Source organism: Pogoniulus pusillus, chromosome 7 (assembly GCF_015220805.1).
Source record: "Pogoniulus pusillus isolate bPogPus1 chromosome 7, bPogPus1.pri, whole genome shotgun sequence".
NCBI classification, from domain to species: Eukaryota; Metazoa; Chordata; class Aves; order Piciformes; family Lybiidae; genus Pogoniulus; species Pogoniulus pusillus.
In genome coordinates, this window is record NC_087270.1 from 11,434,028 (window position 1) to 11,457,747 (window position 23,720).

Consider the following 23,720-nt stretch of genomic DNA (forward strand, 5'->3'; position numbering starts at 1 on the left):
AGAATCCAGTAATTCTAAAATCCTGAAAATCCCTTAAAGGTCTTCTCTTCAGAGACTACTGTACAGATACAAGTCAACCTTTCACCTTGATAGATGGAAGAATTTCTGCAGCCCTTCCTATTTCAACTCCTTCTCTGCTATGCCATGACCTTTTCTGCTTTTTCCCCTCTGTTTCTCTTCTGGAGGAAGAGTTGCTCTCTTACTCTAAGCAGATGTTAGTTTGCCTTTCTTCAGAGACTGGTCACAATTTTCAGAGCATTCAAACATCTTCTTTGTGCCAATCAGTAAGTATCGAGGGAAGAAAGAGAATTCCAAGGACCAAGAATATTGTTTGAAATAATGAATTAAAGTTGGTATACATAGTCTAGTGCAATAGGACTGAAAAAAACCTCTGAGCAATGTAAAATAATGGTTGTGCACCTCTCCAGTTCCTGGAACACTGCTCTTTGCTAAAAGGAATCAATGTCAAAACACTGGAAACCTCCCTGATATTCAAAAGAATCGCCCATCTCCACAAATGCAGTGGTGTATTGCATAGGAAAGCAAGCTTTCAGAGCACAGGAATAAATTCCTGCAACTACTAAGTGCCGTCTGACTTATTTATTTACTTACTTATTGCAAAGCACTTTCTTTTTTTCTCTGAAGAAATTAAATTGCTTTAGCCTTATAAACCCCTTGGTAAACTGCTTACCCATCTGAACTTTCCGTGCCATTCTCACTGGAGAATGCACAGCTCCTTGTGCAGTGCAACCAGTTAAACGCACTGCATGAAAGAGTTACCTAATCTAGCTTCCAAAATGGATGGCATAGAAAACCAGACCACTGCACTGTGCGGTTCCACTTAGTTCAACTAGTGCTGCAATGCATGAGGAAGATATTATCAAAGCCTAACCTATAACCAATTGAAATATTAAACAGTGTAAATCCAGGCATATTAATCAAACAAGTAGTTAGTAAGTATTAAAATGCATTTTAGAAAGGTGCACAAGAACTGCAGTACCAGCACTAGATGAGCACTGTTTTGTCACTGTCCTAGTTTTGCTGGAACAGAATACCAGGCCAGCAAGGAGCTGCAGGCCTTTGGCATCTCCGAGTTAACCAGAACATGACCTGAGCTTGTTCACAGAACTATCTCAGACAATTAAACATCACGTTCAGTATGGGGGGCAAAGATTGCTGAAGAGAGGGGGCTTCCCACTCCAGCTTCAGCTCTCACTCCTCTTCCTGCTCCCAAGGACTACCTTGCCATTTATCATGACTATATTACCTTTCCTGGGCTAAGTACAACTTTGAATAATCTATATTGACATTGCTATCACTTTTGCTGTTTCATTAAATCAAATTTCCATCCAACCTGTAGGTCTTCTCTTCCCAGTTCTCTGCCAGGGAGGGATTATCAGGTGGTACAGCAACTGCTATAGGTTAGCCCTTGATAGGGGCTAAATGTAGGCAGTTATCATCGTGTTAGAATGCTTTTCTCTGTTTGATTCTGGCCTTGAAAAAGGGTTTCAGAAGAATGACTAACCTGCCAAGTGAAAAAAAAAACCTCTGGAAATGACTCAAGCTGCTGTTCCAGTCTCATGAGATTTCCAACCTATTTATGTAGCACAAGATCCGGCATAAAGCGTACGCCAAATCGCAAACTTTCGGACACTACCTGAGTGTAACCTCCAGCTTTAGAAGGAAGATAACTTGCATTTTATGTTCCACTCAGTTGATTCAGTGTGCTCACCTGTCTGAATTCCTATCTAACACCTCAGGCTGCTTACTTGAAACACTCAACTTTCGATGGGTAGCATCCTCTCCAAATACAGGTATTATCATTCTCACAGGACTCTTGCAACGAGGTGCACCCAGTCTCCCTTCACAGTCAAAGGAGAGAAGTAGGCAGTTCTGAGGACCTAAGGCCAAACACCAAAACGCCCAAGGCTGCCAAACACTAGCCATGGGTGTTGGACATGGATTCCTGTCTTGCTCTGACCCTTAAACCTGAAAATGAAATACCTGTCTGCTCAGGATACTGAGCAGTCCTTGCGGTAAGCAGACACGGCTCATATAGCTACGTTTACATTAGACTAAACAGAGCTGGAGAACTTGATCAGTCCATACAGATAAATGCTACAGTTTTATATTGCTTTGTATAGCTTTAAGCTGTTACAGATTCACACTTTGTAAGTAGGACTCTACTAACCAGCACATAGAGAAGATTTCAAGAATAACATGGGCTGAGGACTGCTATAAATACGCTCTCCGGATGCAGTAGGCTTTTTTTGAGCATGAGAAATTTTCATGATTCATCTCAGCATGAAGTACATCTCTAAAAAGCTATCAGATGAATACCACTCTGTGTACGTCTCTGCTGACTGCAGTGTGGATGGCAAATTCCAAGGCAGAAAACATAAACCTTCAGGTGATCTGAGGCATATTTATAATACTGAAGCATGGGAAATGATTTGACAGCGCAAGTTAATTCAGTGGAACCTGAATCATTATTCCTGAATGTTCATGGAACCACAGGAAAAACAACAACTCAGAGTAAGATTTTCTTTTTTATAACTCCTGTGTTGGATAAAAATGGCCATGAAAATTCTGTTCCCAAAACAGCACCGGTGACCAGATCATACTAATTCAGAGCAGAGCCAGGAAGCCTCAAGGAAGAAGTAAGGAGCATGTGGAGTGCTGCCATTTGCTCAGCACAGTCACACTTTTGAGCACTCATGCAGATGTCTGCAGGTGGAACCAATATTTGATGGCACCCGATCACTGTTCAGCACATCTCTCTGACTTCAATTCCATCCACCTTTCAAACAGATTAGTACACTGGAAAGCCAGCATCCCAAAAGACTTGTTTTCAAGATAAGGAGGCATGATCAGCGAAAAGAGTATGCGGTAAAAAGACTGCAGAATAACTGGGAACAAGTGAAAACGGGATTTTTAAGGTGCTGGTGTGGGAGGCAGGGCACTGAATTTCAAGGGACACACAGTATTGGTACACTGGAAGGAAGAAAAGCAGGGAAATGAGCAGAGAAAGCTGAGAGCAGGGAAACGTTTGAAGTGTATGATGGCCCAGTAATGATCCGTGTATAGCACACAGGCCTTCGCAGTGCTTTTCAAGACCTGCATCCTTGCTTTGGAACATACTGTACAGTACCAAACAAAGGCCACTGAACTGCTGGAGCGGGGCCAAAGGAGGCCATGAAGATGGTCAGAGGGCTGGAGCACCTCCCCTCTGGGGACAGACTGTGAGAGTTTGGGCTGTTCAGTCTGGAGAAGAGGCGGCTTCAGGGAGACCTTAGAGCGGCTTTCCAGTACCTGAAGAACGCTACAGGAGAGCTGGGAATGGACTTTTGCCAAGGGCTGGGAGTGACAGGATGAGGGACAATGGCTTTGAGCTGGAAGAGGGAAGAGTGAGACTGGAGATGAAGAAGAAACTCTTTCTAGTGAGGGTGGTGAGACATTGGAACAGGTTGCCCAGGGAAGCTGTGGATGCTCCCTGCCTGCAGGTGTTCAAAACCAGGTTGGATGGGGCCTCAAGCAATCTGGGCTAGCGGAAGGTGTCTCTGCCCATGGCAGATGGCTTTGGAAAGAGATGACCTTTAAGACCCCTTCCAAGCCAAACCATTCTATGATTCTGTGATATATAGACTTTCAGCACCGATTTTCCATCCAAAACCAAATGTAGCTTTTCATCAGCCATGACAATGCCTGTCCTGTTCAGAGAGCAGACACGTTGGTAAAGCTAAGAGCTGTTCAGAGAGCAGACACATTGGTAAAGCTAAGAGCAGCTCTAAGAGCATCTGATGGTTTCAGAATCAACCCACAAACTGCAAAAGCACAACAGGAGTCCACATTTTATGACAATCCCTGCTAACTAAACCAGAAAATTGGAGGGGACACATTAAAAAGAAATCTCATCCTATGGACACGAAACATAGGAATGATTTTCCTCAGAGTGGGGGTCATGATGTGACACGAGTGGAAGACCTTCCAGTGGAGGTGCTGGAGTGAGTGCAGAGGAGGACAAGGAAGCTGGGAAGGGCCTGGAAAATAAGTTTTACCAGGAGGAGCAACTGAAGGAGCTGGGGATGGTTCGTTTGAAAAAGAGGAGGGTGAGAGACCTCGTGGTTGTCTGTGGCTACCAGAAAAGAGGTGTGGAGAGGCTGCTGCTGGTCTCTTCTCACAAGTGACTAGCGATAGAGCAGGAGGGAATGGCCCCAAGCTGCCAGTGGGTAGGTTTGGACTGGATATCAGGAAACATTTCTTCCCAGCGAGAGTGGTCAGGCGTTGGAGTGTGCTGCCCGAGGAGGCAGTGGAGTCACTGACTCTGGATGTGTTTGAAAGTCATCTGGACACGGTGCTTGAGACTATAGTTTAAGGGTGAACATTGTAGAGTAGGGATATCAGTTGGACTTGGTGATCCTGGGGGTCTTTTCCAACCAGAATGTTTCTGTGATTCTGTGATTTGTAGCACAATGCCATTTCAACAGTCCTGTGACAGAAGTACCTCCACAAAATGATTAATGACTAACATTTTTTTCACAGACTCTGGATGATCAGTGAAGCTTTGAGAGCAAAGAAAACAAAATCAGGATTAGACTGACCTTATCACTAACTAACATAAGCTCCTGCAGAAACACAGACTCACTATGTGGATATCACTGAGCAGTTGGGTGTAACGCTTCCAAATACAGACCAGAAGAGACAGCCCAACACCACTAAACGTCTTTCACTCTGTGTTGTGCCTGGCTTTAGGGGCTTCTCTTCCTAAAGGAGAAAATCTTGCTGCTTGCAGTTACCAGGTCAGGAGGCAGTTTGCCTTGCTGCCATTGAAACTGCTCTCAGTAATTAAAGGAAACCAATTCAACTGGATAGTTCAGCTCATACACAGGAATCTACGCACATCTGTAGAAGTCAAAAAGACATCATTGTCACATGGATGGCAATGACCAATCTCCCTTTAGGGTCAGTGGTGTTGGGCTTAGTACTAAACACCTGCTGAGAAAAGTTCTTGGTCAGTTTGCCTGTGAACCCTGGTGATCTTGAGGAGAATCATCTCCAATCAAGGCTGTATTTCACAGAAAGCAGAATTAATGGTGGACTGGTTTTGGAAGCCTTTCCAAAAAGGAAAATCCTTTCCAAAAGGATTATAACCTCAGCCATCCCCCAGTCAGGAAGATGATGGTATGGAAGGGTGAAACCAATGCTGCAGAAATACTTTCATTGGCAGAACAGGGGAAAGGATTATAATGTCAAAGATCCAAAACACTTGGACCAACTGAATGGAACTGCCAAATCTTCAAGGTTTCCTTTCTAGGAAGAAACACCATTGATTCTTAAATGAAGCTCAAACAAAAGAAATACTGTTGATATTTATGAAATGCCTCCTGAAATTACATTGGCATTGGTTAGTGTTTCTGAAATTCTTCTGAGTGTTCCCTTTATGATACTATTTCACAGAGGAAGTTAACCGTCCTCAGTAACACTGAGGAACTGCAGGAACTAACCTTTCTGTATCTAAGCAAAAAAATAGTTATCATCCATTTCTTCCCAATTGCCTTTCATTATTTCATTAAAACCTGGATGTATTTTAAAGATTCTACTTATTTTGTAGAGTGCTCTTCTGGGAGAGAAACAATCTAAGCATTAATTCTCAAAAGCATTGATTACTGCCACGGAACATATGACTACTCCATTTAAAATACCTTTCTGTTTCAAGATCTCTTTTTTTTTTTTTTAGTTCAAACCAGTGTTTAAATTGTCACAATTGAAGCAAATTCTTTGTTGTTGTTGTTGTTTGTTTGTTTTCTTCAGCTTCAGTTCATTTGATTCCCCCCAATATTTCAGAGCTTCCACCTTGGTCTGACCCACAACAATTATTTCTTTCACTTTTTGGAGTCCATCATTATCCGCTCAGCTGTACACCCTTGGTGCTGGCCTCTTGCTGTTCTGTCATTGTATTGTGAACTTTTCTGCTCAGCTCAACCCACTGAGATATGGAGGAGGCCCTGATTTTCCTATGGGGTGCAGAAAAAAGCAGCAGCCTGGTGGCAAGTTCTCTTTTAAACTTGTCGCCATAGCAACAGGCAGAAAATCGTTTTTCCATAACCCTCAGACTGGGAATTTTTCAAATCAGGGTGCTGCTTCTCTTCTGCTTGCCTGAGCTCTGTTGTAGCTTGGTGAGAAATGTTGAAATTATTAACTGTCTTTTCCCACAACCATTGGCATCCAGATTTTTCCATGTGGCAGTGAAGGGCCAAATTGTGAACCCTGCTCCTGAAATGAGGTGGTAGTGTAAGTACCCACACCCTTGGCAAGTATTAGTGCAGGCATCTTAATATGCTGATTCTGATTATGAAGAGAAGTGACTCCGTAAAAAGATAGATAAACCAAATGGAATTGCACAAGACATTCACAATGAAAGGAGATAGCTGAATTCACCAGTGAAAGCCTCTGTGGGGTCAGCACTGTGAGAGACAGCTGGAGCCATGTAGCTACATGCTGGAGCTATCCCCAGCACCTGAGTTGTGCAATATGTTGTCCTGCCTTTGACAGAGCCTAAACAGCATGAAATGACCATGAAGGTAGAACATGGTAACTTAACTTTCTTCTGGGGTTATGGAGAGCACAGCATTTGAGCTGCCTGTCATGGGAATCCATTTTAAAAGCTGCACATTTATCCTTTTGAAAGGAGACAATACAGCGAAGGCACCCAGGGAAGAACGCAGGCATGGGAGAGCAGTCGTAGGAGTCAGTCTTGCCTCCATTTCAGCCTTTGCACTCCCTATAGGAAAGCAACTATTTTGGCTCAGCTGCGCAGCCAGGAGTTACAGGGGTAAGTGGGGCACGAGGGAGAGAAAAATGTCCCTCCCATGTTAACATTCCACATGCCACATGAGAAAATTAACTCAAGCTGTTTCACCTTCTCTCTCTCTCTTTCCTTTGGGGAGGTCTTTCATTCATTCCACTGCAGACACTGGAATCAATTGTTTGGATGAGGTCTAACAATAAGCAATACACTTCCCAGCTTGAAGAAAACTTATTTCCTCTGCAACTGAACTTAGGAACATCCTTATCTGGACATCCCTGTGAGAATGCACAAATCATTTAGAAAAAAAAATATTTGCTTCTTGGCAAAGTAATGAATGTATAACCCCCTTTGTATTCTGTAGTAGAAATGGATGAATAATTCATAACAAATAACCTATTTGATTAATCTTACAGCCTTACAAATCCCTTCTGCTGTTTGTGAAGTGACCTTGGGCCTAATGGGATTCTTCTAAAGTTATCTGACATTATGAGGTATTTAATTTTTAGAAAGAGCTTCTGGTTTGCAGACTGCTGGTAAGCAGTTGTTGCCAACAGCCTGTAATTAAAATGCAAGGTAGTTAGCAGGTTTTGAGATGATGCTCAGGACATAAGATGTGATTTTGTTCTATGACAGAAAGTAATCCACAGAATAAGCACTCAAGCATAACTAAAAGGAATTTAAAGTTCAGCGTCTACTTTCTGAAGAACATTCCCCATTATTTCATTGATGCTTTGTGTGGTCTTGACCACTGCATCAGTGCACTTTTACACCACAGTTTGTGGGCATGGCAAAAAGAAGGATTGGAAGCCGAGTTATTTAGAGGTATGATGATGCCTGGGGGAAGGTGGACCAAGGAATGGGTCTGGCACAGAAGGCAGCCAAGTCTCCACTGCTGATCTTTTGTCAATGCTTGGGAAGATTTCACGTTGTGCCTGTTATGTCAAGGTAAAAGCTGCAAAAAGGGTTCAGACACTGACTGCACCGAGGAAGGCAGGATAATTAAGTAGGAAGATAGACAGACTGGAAAGTCAGGCTGATGGGTTTTTCCAGAACAGCTATATCCTTTCTTCCTTTCAACACATAAGGTCATAAAGGCATGGTCATGCAATCAACAGTGATTGAATAACCATGAGTTGCTGTCTGACACTTGAACCACACCGAGTAATCAAAAGCATGACTGCATCAAGTGTGAAATAAAAATACATTTCCCTAACCTCCCCTTAAACTCTTATAGTTTACTTTTCAACTGGAGAAGGTTAAGACCATTATTAGTAACTGCAACCTGTTTTATAGGTTTTAACCTTTTTCTTAATACCAACTCAATAGCCTTTCCTGAGGAGAAAACAGTAATTTAATGAAATAAAGAGCCTTTAGTGTGAATTCTCTTTGTTTCACATTATAAGCTGTCAAGTGTTAAACTTGTGAGAAATAAGAGTATAAAAAGGAGTTTAAATATTTTTTTCAGTAACCTATTTCCCCCTCTTTACTCTGCTCTGGCTACTAAAACATCCATTTACAGAGAAGCTCATCCTATCTACTCCGTTCACGTTTTTTGTTTACTACTGGACTGCCATTTAAAAAGGATACATTTTCTCAGTGTTTAAGATTGCACTATTTAGTTTGGACACCCAAAGTAAATAGTTGCTTTCCCCTATACATGCCTGAAGCAAATAAGGCTGAGAGTTTTCCAGTTTGCACAGGAAGGAGTATTCTCACCAAATGTTTACTTTATAATACATTACCTTTGCTCAGATTTTGCAAGCACCAGCTAAAAGAAAGTTTGGAATTAAAAGAACTCCATTTTTCAAGAGACCTTGAGTGAGCTGCTGAGATGGACACATATTAGATCTCTTGCTCCTACTGCCATCTCCCAATACCTTTATTGGGGTCCTTATTTAAGGCATTCCTAGCATGAACAGAAATTATTGGTCTGAGGGAGAATCTTGGAGCCACAACAATACTTGATGGTCCTGAACCCTTAACAAATAAATGGTAACAGCACAGCTATGAAATATTGCTCTTAAGAACAGACTATAAATGCTTGGGTAAGCTTTTTTGAAGGAATCCAATGCATTTCTGCCTGTTTAAACTAATGAAGTCCTATAGAATCAATAATGTAAAAGAGTTGAGATCAGCCCCATCCCTTGATGCCTTTTCCCAATTAAGGCAGTGGATCATTGTACTAATAATATTATTTAGTGACTATTCAGCATTTTGACTCTGGTGAGATACTGTGCAAACACTAATTAATCCCCACCAAAGACCTGAACCTCACCAGGAAATACTAAACTTGTTTTACAAATGAGGACCTGGAGACAGAGACTTTTCAGTGCCAGAGATGGTAACTTGAAGCTCCCTGAGGTAGTGGGAGTCTAGAATAATGACAATGCAGTTAAAGCTACCTTAAAGAACACCACCTCTGCTCTGCCTTGACTTGGGGCAATTATTGTACTTCTCAAGGAAAGCCCTTTCTGTGTTTTGTTTTGTTTTCCAGGAGTGAATGTCTCTAGGAGCCCTTCAGACTGAGATTGTTAATACAAAGCAATTATGTAGTTAACAGAGGGAGAGTGGGACGTGGGAGGAAAGAGAGAGACCACATTTTCATAGCCCAGTTATGAGAGTATCTATTTAGATTCAGATTTTTCTGCAATTGCTTTATACAAGTGTGACAGCAAAAGCAAAGACTGAGAAAGATCTAGTAGTCTGCAGCTTTTTCACTAATGCTATGTTCAGTTAATGGATTTGAACCTGGAATCTTCAAGTGATGGAACACCTCATCAGGAGACAGAGAGAAAGACATGGCCCAGCCATCTGTAGAAGGGTTAGTCACTAGCACAGCTGTAAGTACAGAGCTTGTCTACACTGACCTTAACTCATCATCTCAACACTTTGGAAAACGTCTTCCCAAATTCCATCTCCCATAGTATACCCATTCTTGCCTTACAGTGACTCTTTCTAAGGGAGAATGGCACATCTTGTGTTTTGACATTGCTGATGGCATCCAGCTCACAGGATCACACAGATCACAGGATGAGCCTTCCTTGTTGCCTTCCTATATGCCCTGACAACTTCTCTACAGTTCACTCACATGACAAATCCCTTTTCCATGAATTCTAAGTTTCTTTCTTCCCTGAGATTTCCTTCAGGAGCTCCTTGCTGAGCCATGCAGGTCTCCTAGCAGGACTACCTGAGCTTTTACTCAGGGGAACACACCTAGCTTGAGCTTGGAGGAAGTGGCCTTTAAAAATTACCCAACTTTCTTGGGTTCCTTCACTCTTCAGAGCCTTAGCCCATGGGATTTCTGCAAGTATGTCTCTGAACAGCACAAAATTAGCTCTGCAGAAGTCCAGGGTTGTCATCCTACTTGTTGGCCTGATTCTACCCTATAGAATACTTAACTCCACTATGTTGTGATCACTGTCACCAAGGCTGTTCCTGACCTTAATGTCCTCAACCAGTCCCTCTTTATTAGTTAATACAAGGTCCATCAGTGCACCTCTCCTTGTCGGTTCCTCTGCTACGTGCATCACGAAGTTATCATTGATACATCACAAGAGCCTTTTGGACTGACTGTGCCTGGCTGTGTGAGCTTCCTAGCAGATATCAGGGTGACTGAAGCCACCCATGAGTACCAAGGAGTTTGCTCTAGAGTTGAGTCATTTCAGCTCAGTCATTTTGGCCATCTACAGTTTGGCAGCTAAATCAGCAGGGAAGGATTTCCTTCTGAAATTATTAAACCTGCCCACTTCTTTCATCATCTCAATCAGCACCCTCTGGTCTTCTGCTATTGAGCAGCTTTCCAGTGGCTCTTCCACCAAGCCTGTGGCATGTATGTGGCTGCTGTGACCAAAGTGCAGGATCCAGTGCTTGGTCTTGTCAGAGCTCATTTCACTGGCCTCCACCTCTGGATCCAGCTTGTGCAGGCCCCTCTGTAAAGCCTCTCTCTCCCTCCAAGCAGATAAACACTCTTGCCTTACTTTCAGAAGAGTCCATCAAGAATCCAAAATTTAGGAGCAAAGATAGATCTTTGCTTTTAGCATATTTTTTCCCAGTCCTTTGTCCATAAATAGCTGAAGTTCTTGAAAGCACCTTAGTTTCTTGGCAGTCTGACACAATTTTATTCTTGTCTTTCACTTTCCAGTTCCTTTTTTTCTGTTGATTAGTCCCTCATCATCTTCCTAACCAGAGTGCAGGATGATCAGTCTGTTTAGCATATATCTTTGTGTTAACCTTTCACTACCTATTTCATGAGGATCCTTACTCCTGTAGATACCCAACATTGAATTCTATTGACTTGCACAACATTTACTCTGGCTTCAGAAGTCCTACAGTTCTTTCTCAGCCACATGGGAAGGAGAACATTTTTTACATACTTCTAGGGCATCTCACTCTGTGTTAAGCTTCTAAAGTAGGTCATATTTGTTATGTCCTAGAAAAGCCTATCACTCTTCATTGACTCTAAAGGAAGTCCATATATCTGCAGTTTAGACACCTACATCACTTTCCAGATGTTAGATGAGATGAACTCTACTCTGGAGTATCCGATCTCATTCCTGTGTGCAGTGAAATGGGGCAGCAGGGTGAAAAAAACCCAAACATCCAAGAGGGCTGGGAGATGTTCTCATTCCATGACTTCTCCACAGGATTCACATGTGAGATTCCCAAGGAGCCTCGGGTTTAATAGTTTTCCTTCTACGCTATTTTAATTAAGGCAGAAAAGGCCTCAAGGTTCTTCTGTCTCTTCCTTTAACACTTCCTTCTGTCCTTCTGGAACTTATCCCAAGGATTTTATTTTTTTTAATGCCATACTAAGTGGATAAAGAAGTCCAACACAGTTATTTTCACACTAAGCATTTAGGGAACTCCCTGACCTGAGTGTATCTGAGTGGCAGCACTACTCGTTTTAGAACGCCCTGTTCTAAGAGCTTATTTAAACATAATGACCACCCATGCCTGAATTCATTCTTCTTCCAGCTATTTGCTTTTGCCTCCCCCTTAATATAACAACTATGATTTATCTTCCTATCAGGGAGCAACAATAAGGTCTGGATGAGGTTTATAATATTCTTGTCAAATACAAAAGGATACTAATAACACAAAGGAAACTGTTTCAATCTATTAACACCAACACACCCATAAGAGGAGACAAAACACTGTTACACTAACTTCAGAAACCTGAATGTGCTCACTTCGAATCAAAGGAGCTCTAAGTAGCAAACACACAGAAACTGCTCTCCATCTTTCTCCTCCAAAAACAGCCAGAAAAAGTTAACTGCATATAGATGAAAATTTTGATGGATTTCACATAAAACAGGGACACTTTGAACATGGAATTCCACAAATAGAAACTCAGTTTTGCACAGTCTTCTGAGTACTACAGCATAAGCCCATTGGCTACACTGAAGCCAATGGGGTTTTTACTGCTGGGTCTGTAAGAGAGACATTTCAAATTTTAACTCATGGGCTCTACCAGCTTCTCGTTTCTTCTTGCTTCTGCTATTTTTTTTTAATTTAAAAGGTAACACTGAATTTTTGCAGATATTATGTTCTCTAAGGGCTAAGGCCAAAAGAAAAAGACAAGAGAAGGAAAGATGATTTCTTGGAACATCTTTTGACTTCTGGGTTGCCTGGCTGTTACCCAAACCTTTTCTGCTTTCAGTTCTCTAACCTGCAGACAAGAAATTCCCAGAGGAATAGCCTGAGAGATTTTTGGCTACTTTCATTAATGCAGCCTGGTGCCACGTCTGCTGTGAGCTTTTGTGGCTGCAGAAAAGCTGTACCACAGAGCAGCCTCCTGACTCCTCACCCCCACGGCTGCACCCAACGTCTGGATGCAGAAGCAGTACAAGTTATCTGAGAGATGGTATCTGTACCTAGCTCTTCCTCTGGCGTCCCTGGAAAACTGAAGCCAGACTTGAGCAGATCGCCACCCTCTTCTTCTGCAACGACAGAAACAAAGTAGCTCTTTAATAACGCCGATAGTTTTGTGTATCCAGACATAAACTCTGCCCTAGTTCTCACATCCACCCAGTCATTACCATTCATTATTCCTGACACCGTGAAGCTGGAGAGGTGCAGTATCTGGTACTCTTTGCAGTCATTCTAGAGCTCTTGTATTATTATTTTCTTTAATTTTGCCAGACATTTTAACATCAGCGGTGTTGGAATATTCACAAACACATTACAAAACCCAAACAAACAAGCATCTCTTACACTGCTCTTTTCATCTTTGCTTAGTCACACTGAATTCTATTCTCTTTTACCTTTCATCCATTTATACCAGGAAGAATCACAATTGTCAACCCTTGAGTTGTACCTTTAGCACTTTCCACCTGTGATGATAATAATACCTCTCAAGAGTCTCGGGCCACTTTCTTTACCTTCTATTCACAGCCATTTCACTTATGCAATTCTCCACTCTGACAATGCAGTGATGATGACTTCCTCATCAAAAATTTTATTCCTGTGAATACCATTTACTCTTGTGCCAGACATAACTCCTGCGATTCTAGAAGCGTAAGCTCAAACGGTATGTCCAAGCTGACTGAGTGTGGTGAATGGCCCAAGTGCAGCCCTCACCTACCCTGGCTGTACTGCTGTCAGATTTGCAGACTGTTGCTTCTGCATTGCACCCCTGTCATGCTGGCATACTAATTAACCTGGACCTGGCACCTAGCTCAGCTATTTCTAACCTGGAGCTGCATATGGAAAACCAGGTCAGTAAGATCCAGGAATGGCTCAAGAATACATAGTTAAGACACAAAATATCGCAGCAAAATGCTTCATGGAGTACATAATACTATATTGTCAGCTTTTCCTTTTTTCCTGTTGCCCATATTTGCTGGTATCTCAGTTGAGTGGAAGTTGTTTGTATATACAGCCTTCCACTTACTCCTTCTTACCTTCTGTGTGTGTTACAACACAGACACCTCGAAAGAACAGTGATAGCATGGAGTACTCCACACCTTCTCACTGTAAGTTCAACCAACAATTCTTCAGAGAAACACAAAACCAGGTGTTGCAAACCATGTTTCTGTAGTACACTACTGAGGACTGACAACCTTCAAATAATTCCTATCAGTTCATGTTCCTCAGTTCATTGGACAGACATTCCTGTAAGTTTGAACTAGCTCCTACTTTTCCCTGGAGTATCTCAATCCCTGTATCAGATAAGCTGCCTTTTGTGGTTCAGCACACAACAGACACTCATTTGCATGTTTCCATGCTCCATTTAACAAATACATGCATTTTGTGTATTTCTTGGTTGCAGCCTTTATTTGTATTATGTTTTTCCCCAATTATTTCACATCAAGCCAAATGAGTGAATATATTCATGCAGATACTCTCAAAGATTTGTTTCAAGTTCGACGATTTGTGAGGTTAATAATATAGGGTTGGTAACAATGGGTTGTATAGCACACACACCGCACAGAAAATAAGGCCCCAGGATGTTAAGAACATAGGGTAAGATGAGCTGTCAAACACACATCTTGTTTATAAATCCAGCTGATAAATAAACTCACTCTTCTAAAATACAACCTACTAGAAACCTCATTAAATGATGGATAAAAAGTCATACACAATTTAAAACATGACTGGCATATAAATCTAAATTAAATTTCATTTGGAGAGTTAATGGACAACTCTAATTAAATAAAAGCACAAATTAGGCAGTTTCCATGGAGACTTTGCTCCCATGATCTGCCTATATTGTGTAACTTGTATGCTTGTCGTCTAATCTGCTGCACAGGAATAACAAATCAAATGGAAGTTACAAAAAAAAACCCATTCTACAGGATCCTTTACGTTCATGTAATTAACATGATGGAGCTGCTACATTCATGTCATTAACATTAACAAGAGGTGTTACTGCTAGCTTCATAATAAAGCTTTACATTGAAGTGGTAGATTTTATTTTACTGAAGCATAATTAATTAATTCCAAAGTTATATCTTGTTACTTATTTTCAGAACCAGTTCTAGCATGATCAGGAAATAAAATGCCTAACATTATTTCTGACTTACAAGAAGCCAGTATTAGTCTCACAAGCTCTGCCCAAAGTTAGAGGTAGGCTAAACTAGACTAAATATTTATGAGTTTGCAGCTTCTGGAAAAAGAAAAACCTTTTCAAAAACAAAAGGGAAAGTTCATGGAGGTGTGCAAATTTAGACAAGACAGTTAACCTCTCTCTGCCTCAGTTATCCACTACATTTAGGACTAGAATTCATTCTTGTGTTGTAGCTATTTTATATGAATACATGTGTTAGTAACAGTGAGTGTCTTGTCTAGAAGAGCCTACAGTGAGCACAAAAATATCAGAATGTCCATCCTGGAAAAAGGCTTTATTCTCTTTTGAATAGGGTTAACTGCAAATATTTTGATGGAACTTAGAATTCCTTTGCAATTCCCTTAGCTTTATCAGTCTGTACAAGGAGTATGAGTAGCTCCCAGTGACTCATCTACTTCCTAAGCATGACAACTCCTTGTTTATTTGTATTTTGTGACTATATCTACTCGTGTCACTAATTTATTGCTCAGACTCTCTTTTGAATAAGCGACTGCCAGGGCTTCAGCCCTCAAAAATAGTACCTTTTTGTATTCTGCATTTATGAAGCAGAGATTAAAGCCTTGGTGTCTCTTGCAGCATTGCAAAGACTGTCTTTGTGTGAGGTTAAACTGCACTTCAAAGTATTTCTCTAGGAACAGACGTACATGGTCTTTGGGTATTAATTTTACTCTTTCCCTAAGAATCACTGTTTATGTTATTGAGCACAGAAATTAAAAGCACATCATTAATCCACAAGCAGAGCAGCAACTGTCACATTGCTTGATAATGAAGTCAGGCAGAAGGTAGATTATCACAGGGCTCTTCAGCACGCTGAAATTCAAGTGTCATAAAACGTACACATTCCTTTTATGTCATTTACCTCCTCCACCTCATAGATTCATAGTAACTCTGCTCAAGGTGTGCCTACTGAAAGAACAGCCTATGCTAATGGACATAGGGGGAAACAGTAATCGTGGCATGAACTGCTGTGATAGGCAGCATCTTGCAAACAAAGATGCATTTAAGTAAATAGGATGATTTACAATCCAGGGTTTTAAACAATGTAAGGAACACAGAGTTGACAGATAAGGGATGAAATAACTAGTTAAAATCCTTTCTCATTATATAAACTACTGCATTACAGACTGGTCTAAATAGAAAGCAAAATCCTGCCTCTGAAACTGAAAACAACAAAAAAAGAAAAAGCAGGAGCATGGCAGGGCTCAAAATAGTGATGAAAAATAATAGGCTTTAAAAGTGCAGAGATGTCTGCTCCTGTGAAAGCTGAACATATAGGGAAATGATGTTGTGATGTGTATACAGAGGAGAGCACAAACTGTCATTTGCATCTAGTATGTCCTTTTCTTTATTAAAAGTGTGATGGATCTGTCATGTATTCCTGTGCAACACTGGAAAGGTGACACTCAAGACTCAAGCGATCAGGCAGATCTTGCCTGACCAACCTGATCTCCTTTCCTGCCTGGTGAATGTGGGGAAGGCTGTGGACATAGTCTGCCTGGACTTCAGCAAAGCCTTTAACACCATCTGTCACAACAAACTCCTGGCAAAGCTTGGACAAACACACTTTGATATGGGTCAAGAACTGGCTGGAGGGCTGGGCCCAGAAAGTGGTGGTGAATTGTGCCACATCCAGTTGGCAGCTGGCACTAGTGGCATCCCCCAAGGATCAGTTCTGGGCCTAGTCCTATTCAATATCTTTATTGATTATCTGGACAAGGGGATTGAGTCCAGCATCAATGAGTTTGCAGATGACACCAAGCCAGGAGCAGGTGTCAATCTGTTGGAGGGTAGGAGAGCCCTGCAGAGGGACCTGGACAGGCTGGATGGGTGGGCAGAGGCCAATGGGATGAGCTTTAACAAGGCTAAGTGCAGAGTTCTACACTTTGGCCACAACAACCCCAAGCAACACTACAGGCTGGGGACAGAGTGGCTGAGAGCAGCCAGGAAGAAAGGGACCTTGGGGTACTGGCAGATAGTAGCTGAACATAAGCCAGAAGTGTGCCTAGGCGGCCAAGAGAGCCAATGGCATCCTGGCCTGGATCATGAACAGTGTGGCCAGTAGGACAAGGGAGTTTATTCTTCCCCTGTACTCAACACTGGTCAAGCCACACCTTGAGTGCTGTGTCCAGTTCTGGGCTCCTCAATTCAAGAGAGATGTTGAGGTGCTGGAACGTGTCTAGAGAAGGGTGAGGGGCCTGGAACACAAACCCTATGAGAAGAGGCTGAGGGAGCTGGGGTTGTTTAGCCAGGAGACGAGGAGGTCTAGGCTGGATGTTAGGAGGAAGTTGTTGGCAGAGAGAGTGATTGGCATTGGAATGGGCTGCCCAGGGAGGTGGTGGAGTCACCATCCCTGGAGGTGTTCAAGCAAAGCCTGGATGAGGCACTTAGTGCCATGGTCTGGTTGATTGGACAGGTCTGGGTGCTAGGTTGGGCTGGATGATCTTGGAGGTCTCTTCCAACCTGGTTGACTCTATGAATTACATCTGTGTAAAACTTGGGTAAAGGGCATGCAGTTAATCTCTCATAGGTCAATTTTAAAGCATGTCTGAGCCACACTTACCACTGGATTGTAGGTCAGTAGGATATTACTTTGTGTTCTGGGTCAGAGAACTGAAGTTTCTGTATGAGCTAATGGACACATCCTGCTCCTGTTTGCCTGTGAACATTCTGACCATCTAAGTGATCATTTTGACACTCACTCTGATATCACTGCTCTTCTTCTGTTCAATAATCACCTAAATGGTCCTTCAACTTCTATCATCTGAGTTTTAAGCCCCTGATTTACTATCTGAGCCTGACCTATCAGTTTAATTCTCTTTCCTTGTGAAGTTTTGCACCAAATTATCACAGAGTAACAGAAGGGTAGAGGTTGGAAGGAACCTCTCAAGACCATCTAATCAAATGCTGGAGCAGGGTCACCTAGAGTAAATCACACAGGAAGACATCCAGGTGAGCTTTGAATGCCTCCAGAGAAGGAGATTTAATAACCAGGCAAGCTACTTCCATCTTGGAACTGTACTATTTCCATAACCTACCCATCCACAAAACAGAGCCCAGTCTCTGCAGACCTGCTGCTCAAATACCTAAGAAGGCTCACACCAGTAAGACTCACTTAACTACCCTCTCCATTGCAATACAAGAGTAAGACTGAACTACAAACGAGACTGAATTCAGCTCACTGAATTTTAACAGACTTCTTACTGGCCTGCTCTTGACCTCCCACTAATTCTTTTCCATGTGTGCTTTTCTTTCAGCCTGCAAGCTCCCTGTGGTAGCTGTTGTTCTTTTAGTTCCATCTTACACAGTGCTTGACGTACTAACTCTGATAATGGATGGAAGAAAACACAGACTCTAAAACGTCTGGATTAAACAAGATATGCATTCATTTGATCACGTAATTACAGAACCCGACGCTCATCCAGAATACCAATACACGTATCACTCCATGGCCCGAGACAACCAAATCACCTCCTCCAGATTAGGGATACTTATAAATGGGGGATAGGTTGGACTGGATGATCTTGGAGGTCTCTTCCAACCGGGTTGATTCTATGATAATCAAATCTCTGTTGGCTGGGGCTTTGTCCTGCACTGTTTCATTTCCTGCTGCCGAGGTAGCCCAGGTGGCAACGTTGACAAACACAATATTCATGTGCAGTGTTTTTGTAGCATGCTGGTAAACAGCAAGCACAGAGACCCACAGCAGGGCTGGGAAAATTCTGATTCAATTAAAAAGCATGGATGATAGCAGGAGATTTAAGGCTAGTTAGATTTCCACTGCAAGATGCTTGTGTGAAAAGTATTAACAGTAAAAGGAAGCCATTGTTCAATTAAATCATTTGGTTTTTCTCATCATGCCCTCTTCTGTTGTTGCTGTTATTTTTCCTCACACACACACACACACACACGTAAAAGTGCTCCTAACGTGTCTGGCGAAGATTTGTCCATCCCAGTGTACTGGCTTCAGCACTGGCCCAAAGTGGATGCCCAGTGGATAGACAGACTGCTTAGAATACCTTTCCAACTTCCCGCAATCAGCGCCTAAGTGACTTCCTGAGATGGACGTTTAATCTAGACCATTGTTTTTAATAGCCACCAATGGATCTATCCTCTATGGATTCATCTAATCTTCTCTGAGCCCATTTATACTGATAGGCTCTACTGCATCCTGTGCCAATGCACCTCACAATTTAATTATGCGTTATTTGAAAGAGAGTTTCCTTTTTGTTTATCAGGATGCCTGATAATTTAGTTAGGTGTCCCTAGTTCTTGGGTTGTGACAAATAATGGATCATCAATTCCTATTTGCTATATCATCCATAATTGTGTAGACATCTACCATACCCTTGTCTCAGGCCTCCCTTTTCCAAACCCAGGAATCAATCTCTTTATTGCTTTACTACGGCAAAGCCATCCCTCTTGCCAACCTTCTTACTCTTTGTGTATTTTTGTTCCTCTGCTATGCCATTTTCAGGCACAGCAGCCACAAAGCCGAGCAGCTTCACCGTAGGGGTTTTTCCAGTGGCATGAAGTGGTTCTCTGCTTCTTTTAAAAAAATTATTTCATATAATTTCATCTGCCCACTTCACAACTCAGAGAATTCATTATTCATATTTAGTTGTGCCCAAGAGAGACAATTTGTTTGGCTTTCCAAACACAAAACCATTTCATTTATATATTGCTCTAATAAATATTAAAGAATCTCAGTGTTTTACTTATCTCAGTTTACTGCCAAGACTGCTAAAGCCAAACATCCTCCACCTCCATGAAGAGCTGGACTGAGGAATTCCTGGTCTCTTGCTTGCATCCAGCCTCTCCACTTCTACACTGTAGCTTCAGATTGCAAGACTGTGAAATGAGGCTTCAGCTATTAGAGTGTAGCCAGGTAGAGAGTATATCAAATCACAGAGAAGAAGCTGGCCCTGTCTCTTACGTTCTGTCTTGGGAAAAGTGTAAAGTGAAACACATTGTAGGGGATCACAGAAGATGTCAGAGGCCATCTTGGTTTTGGCAGCACCAGCTCCTACTTCCTAGCTTTTGGCAGATGAAAAGCACCCACTAAACATGGGTTGTCTTAGCAATATTTTGGTGATTACCCTGAAAGGCTTTGGTTCTCCACAAAAGCCTTTCCTGAGACAGCCAAGAAGCCTTTCTAAATTGCCTTATCCCTTCTACTCCAGAGATCTGCAAGTTCTTCCCACACCCCTTTTCAAACAATGAATGAAAAAGGTGCTGCAGGTGGCTTTCACACTGCGAAGTGTTACAGCACATTCACTTTTCAGTCATTCTGGAACTTCAATGACTTTGTCTCTCCTTATCAAAATCAGAAGAATGAGCTGGTGATAACACATTGTCATCAGACACAGCTCCATGTGATTGTGTGCTCCAAAGAGCCCAGGACATTTCTAAAAGCCCTCTCTCCATTTCTCACAGCTGAATGAACGCATCAAGCTCCTGAATGAGCCATTTCCCTTGGACTGCTTTCCAGGATCCAAGAGAGGAATCCCAAACCCTCTATATCAAAAGGTGGGAGGAATAAAGTACATATTAGCTAATTATTGTACATGTTAACCCTTACTCTGTGAGCCTAAGACTTCTGGATACCCCAGAAAACCTTTAGCTCTTTCCTCTGACAGCTTTTCAGAAAGCATCCTTTTTCCTCCCTCTGGGTAAAATGCCTTTTGTATGCATTCAACTTCCAATTGCTGTGAAAGCTCTTGGAAGCACCTGCAGCTGACTCTGGGCACATGAAGAAGTCCAAGAAGTCAGTCTTGGGGTTTGGCTCGAAGAGTAAAGAGTAGATGCCAGTCAGGAACACAGAAGGATACTGCATAGCTGCAAAGACTTAACTGTAGCGTCAGAGAAGCAAAATGCTTGCTGAATCTATGAAAATTCCTGAAGATATTATATGGAAACACACTTGATGAAAAACAAAGCTAGGAAGAATGCCAGGACAAAGTGTAGGGCAAAGTGAGAGAGTACTGAAGGAAAAATCCTTGGCTTACACCTCATCTGGAAACACACAAGCACTGCCGCTGTTTCCTTGATTTGAGAAGAGAAAGCAGAGGATCTTTGTCCTGCCAGACGCAGGCAATGGTGAATATGCACGGGAAGCGGAGGAGAAATTTGTTAAAAACAAGCTGCAGTTGGAAATAGTCTTTTCAACGTACTGTGAGTGCACTTTGAGGGCAAGCACTTCTTTGAGCTTCTCTTTAAAATGACCCACGTCTCTAACGTTAAACTACGTTTGACAAATAGAGCTTTGGTACCGTAACCGTGCTCCGGTTAGAACTCCATATGCTGATGCTGTATTTACCTCACTGTTTGCCAGAGCCACAATAATTATTACTGCTGGGCTACCACATTCTGTTTATACAGCTTTGTCTTACAGCAGGGCAAAAGGTCTCAACACTGTCACCATCCTCCAAACGATCAATAAATAACAACACTAGCAAACTGCATTTGTTACACTGATCTACCACGGTAAAGAACATTTAGACTGAAAACCTTTGACCCTGCTGGGGTGTGAGGGCAAAGCCAGCGGTTCCACTGGGCACTGAAATGAGCTATTAGTAGCTGCACTTCTGAAAACCCTCACCAAGGCCTCTCCACGTTAGATGATGAATTTCTGATGTTACCAGAGATGGGATGCACATGAGTTTTCTGGTATGCCAAAGACTGAAAAAGAGGGCTCAATATATTACACATGCCCACACAAGGCAGGTTTTGAGAGGATTTCTGTGAACACTTAGATTATGGGGTAGTATGATTGGCAGCTCATGTGTTTTGCTTAGTAAAAACAATTACCTAAAACACAATACATACCTTTCTTTTGGCAATGTAAGCAGATATGGAACGTCAATTTCTTTTAAATGAGCCATCTTCTCCTCTCAGAAACAGCAGTAACTACAAGAAGTTTTCTACCGAGAAAGAATCACAGGTCTGGGGCAGCTGCAGCAGGCAAAACTGATGGCTCAGAGTGCCTCATTTCTTTGCCCTTTTTTCATCATCCTGTGGATACTACTGAATTTATGCTCAGTGTATCTGACCTATTTCTCAAGTTTAATGTATTTTGCAGTGAATGGTCATTAGTTTCTATACCAACTCTTGTCCCCTCACTGCAATGCACTTACAATTCATATCTTGCTTTCTCATCTGTTTCCTTCCTTCTTTTTCATCTTTAACTACTTTTCTTGTCTCACATCCCTCTTTTTCTCTATCTCCTTTGTATATCTGCTTTATTTTTCTTTCTCCTTTAATCCTCCATGGCCAATTTTTCTATTATTTTTTTACTTCTTGTCATCCAGCCTCTGCCATACTACTACTGAGGTGCAAGGAATATGTCACTGGTTAAAGATCACCTGAATATTTTGTGCATGCCTATGTATTCCCAACTAAATTATCTACTGAGTTATTAATTTATACCACGAGGTCTTTAACGAAGGACTGCAAGTCCCTAGAAACAACAGAGACACTCTTTTCTCTTCCCATAGCAATTCTTGATTGCAAACTGAAAAATCACTACTTAGAATTAACTGAAAAATAAATATTTTTCATAAGTGAGAGTCTAAAGTGAACGAAATGTCCATAGCTGCACAAACATTCCATATAATTTTGACCGTTTTCACAAGCTAAAAGAGATTCAAAGATGGGAAAATTATAATTCTAAAAATGTCAAACTTGAGTGCTACAACAACTGAAAATCTTCTGCCCCTCCCATGCATTTTATTTAAAAATTGTTTGGAACTGACCCATAAACAGTTCCAGCTTCAGGAAGGTTATGCTGTCCAAATGGAAGGCTTCTGCCAGCTACCTCAACACAGAGAGCTTTTTCACTAATGCACCTGCCTAGCAGCGCAGTGGGTGCAACCCTCTCTGCCTGCTCCAGAAAGCATGTAATACATAGCCTGTAGCTGTGGTTGCTTTAGGATACACACACACTGATGTGTTAGAGTTTGAAACTAATTACACTGGGGCGCAGGTGTACTTTTCTGTTGGTTGTGACTTTCAGCTATAAGCTGTCCACCTGCTGGGTTATTTGGACTTTCTCTATGCCACAAGGAAGGCGAGGCAGAATCAATTCTGTGTACAGCCAGTGAAACTGGAAAGCAAAATGCTAAGTTGTGTATTGTGGGGTGGGCAGGCTCAGTATTTAGGATGCTGTAAATGGGTGTGCAGGCGCTTGTCAAATTCCTAATCCTAAAATTTGCTAGGCTAAATAGAGAATTTTTCTTCCAATTAATTTCCCAATATTAGGGTCTTCACTAAAGCATCTCAGAGCCTGACTATCCTTTCCTTCTGCTGTCAACGGAGAGGAACAGTCAGCTATGAATAATCACTGTCCAGGCCATCTCTCCGGGGACTAAGGACAATGCTGGGTGGCTGGGCTCTTTGTTTCCATTCCTCTGTGGAGGGTTCAAAGCAAAAGGACATTAAGCCAGGTTGTCATGATTAAAGAGCAATCAAGACACTGAACACAAATATTTGTTCTTAGCAAAGATGCTATTTGTTCAGGTCACCTTGCTGTCTGCATTTATCTTTGTAGTTATTACACTGGAAAGAGGATAACCTAAATTTGTTGCTAATCTTACTGGAGATACACAAGCAAAACAGCTTCCAGACCTAGCTCAGTACAAGAATTTCCCACCGAGGTCTGTGTGCACAGAGCCAAAGTCACTGATGTTATTATGCACAGGCTCTTTGTGCTCCTGTATCTGCAATACACTAAAGGGTCTTCTGACGACAGACATCAGCCTGGCCTTTTCCTGTGCTTGAATATATCCAGCTTATTCTTTAGGGGAACTTAAACAGCTAACAAATTCAAACAAACAAACAAAAGTGTAT

General features: G+C 41.9%; 1 protein-coding gene across 23 annotated transcripts in view; it reads right to left on the reverse strand.

Annotated features, from left to right (window-relative positions):
• The window catches only part of DLGAP2 (DLG associated protein 2), a 465,415-nt gene that overhangs the window by 98,423 nt on the left and 343,272 nt on the right, over window positions 1-23,720 (reverse strand). For 16 of the 23 annotated variants that reach the window (XR_010302764.1, XR_010302763.1, XR_010302762.1 and 13 more), the window contains one exon: window positions 12,682-12,747. The exons of the other annotated variants lie outside the window; for them this stretch is intronic. Coding sequence is in view for 9 of the 16 variants with exons in the window: in XM_064145870.1 (XP_064001940.1) it covers window positions 12,682-12,747 (66 nt within the window). In the remaining 7 variants the exon portion in view is untranslated. The remainder of the gene's footprint in view (window positions 1-12,681; window positions 12,748-23,720) is intronic. 23 annotated transcript variants of the gene reach the window in all.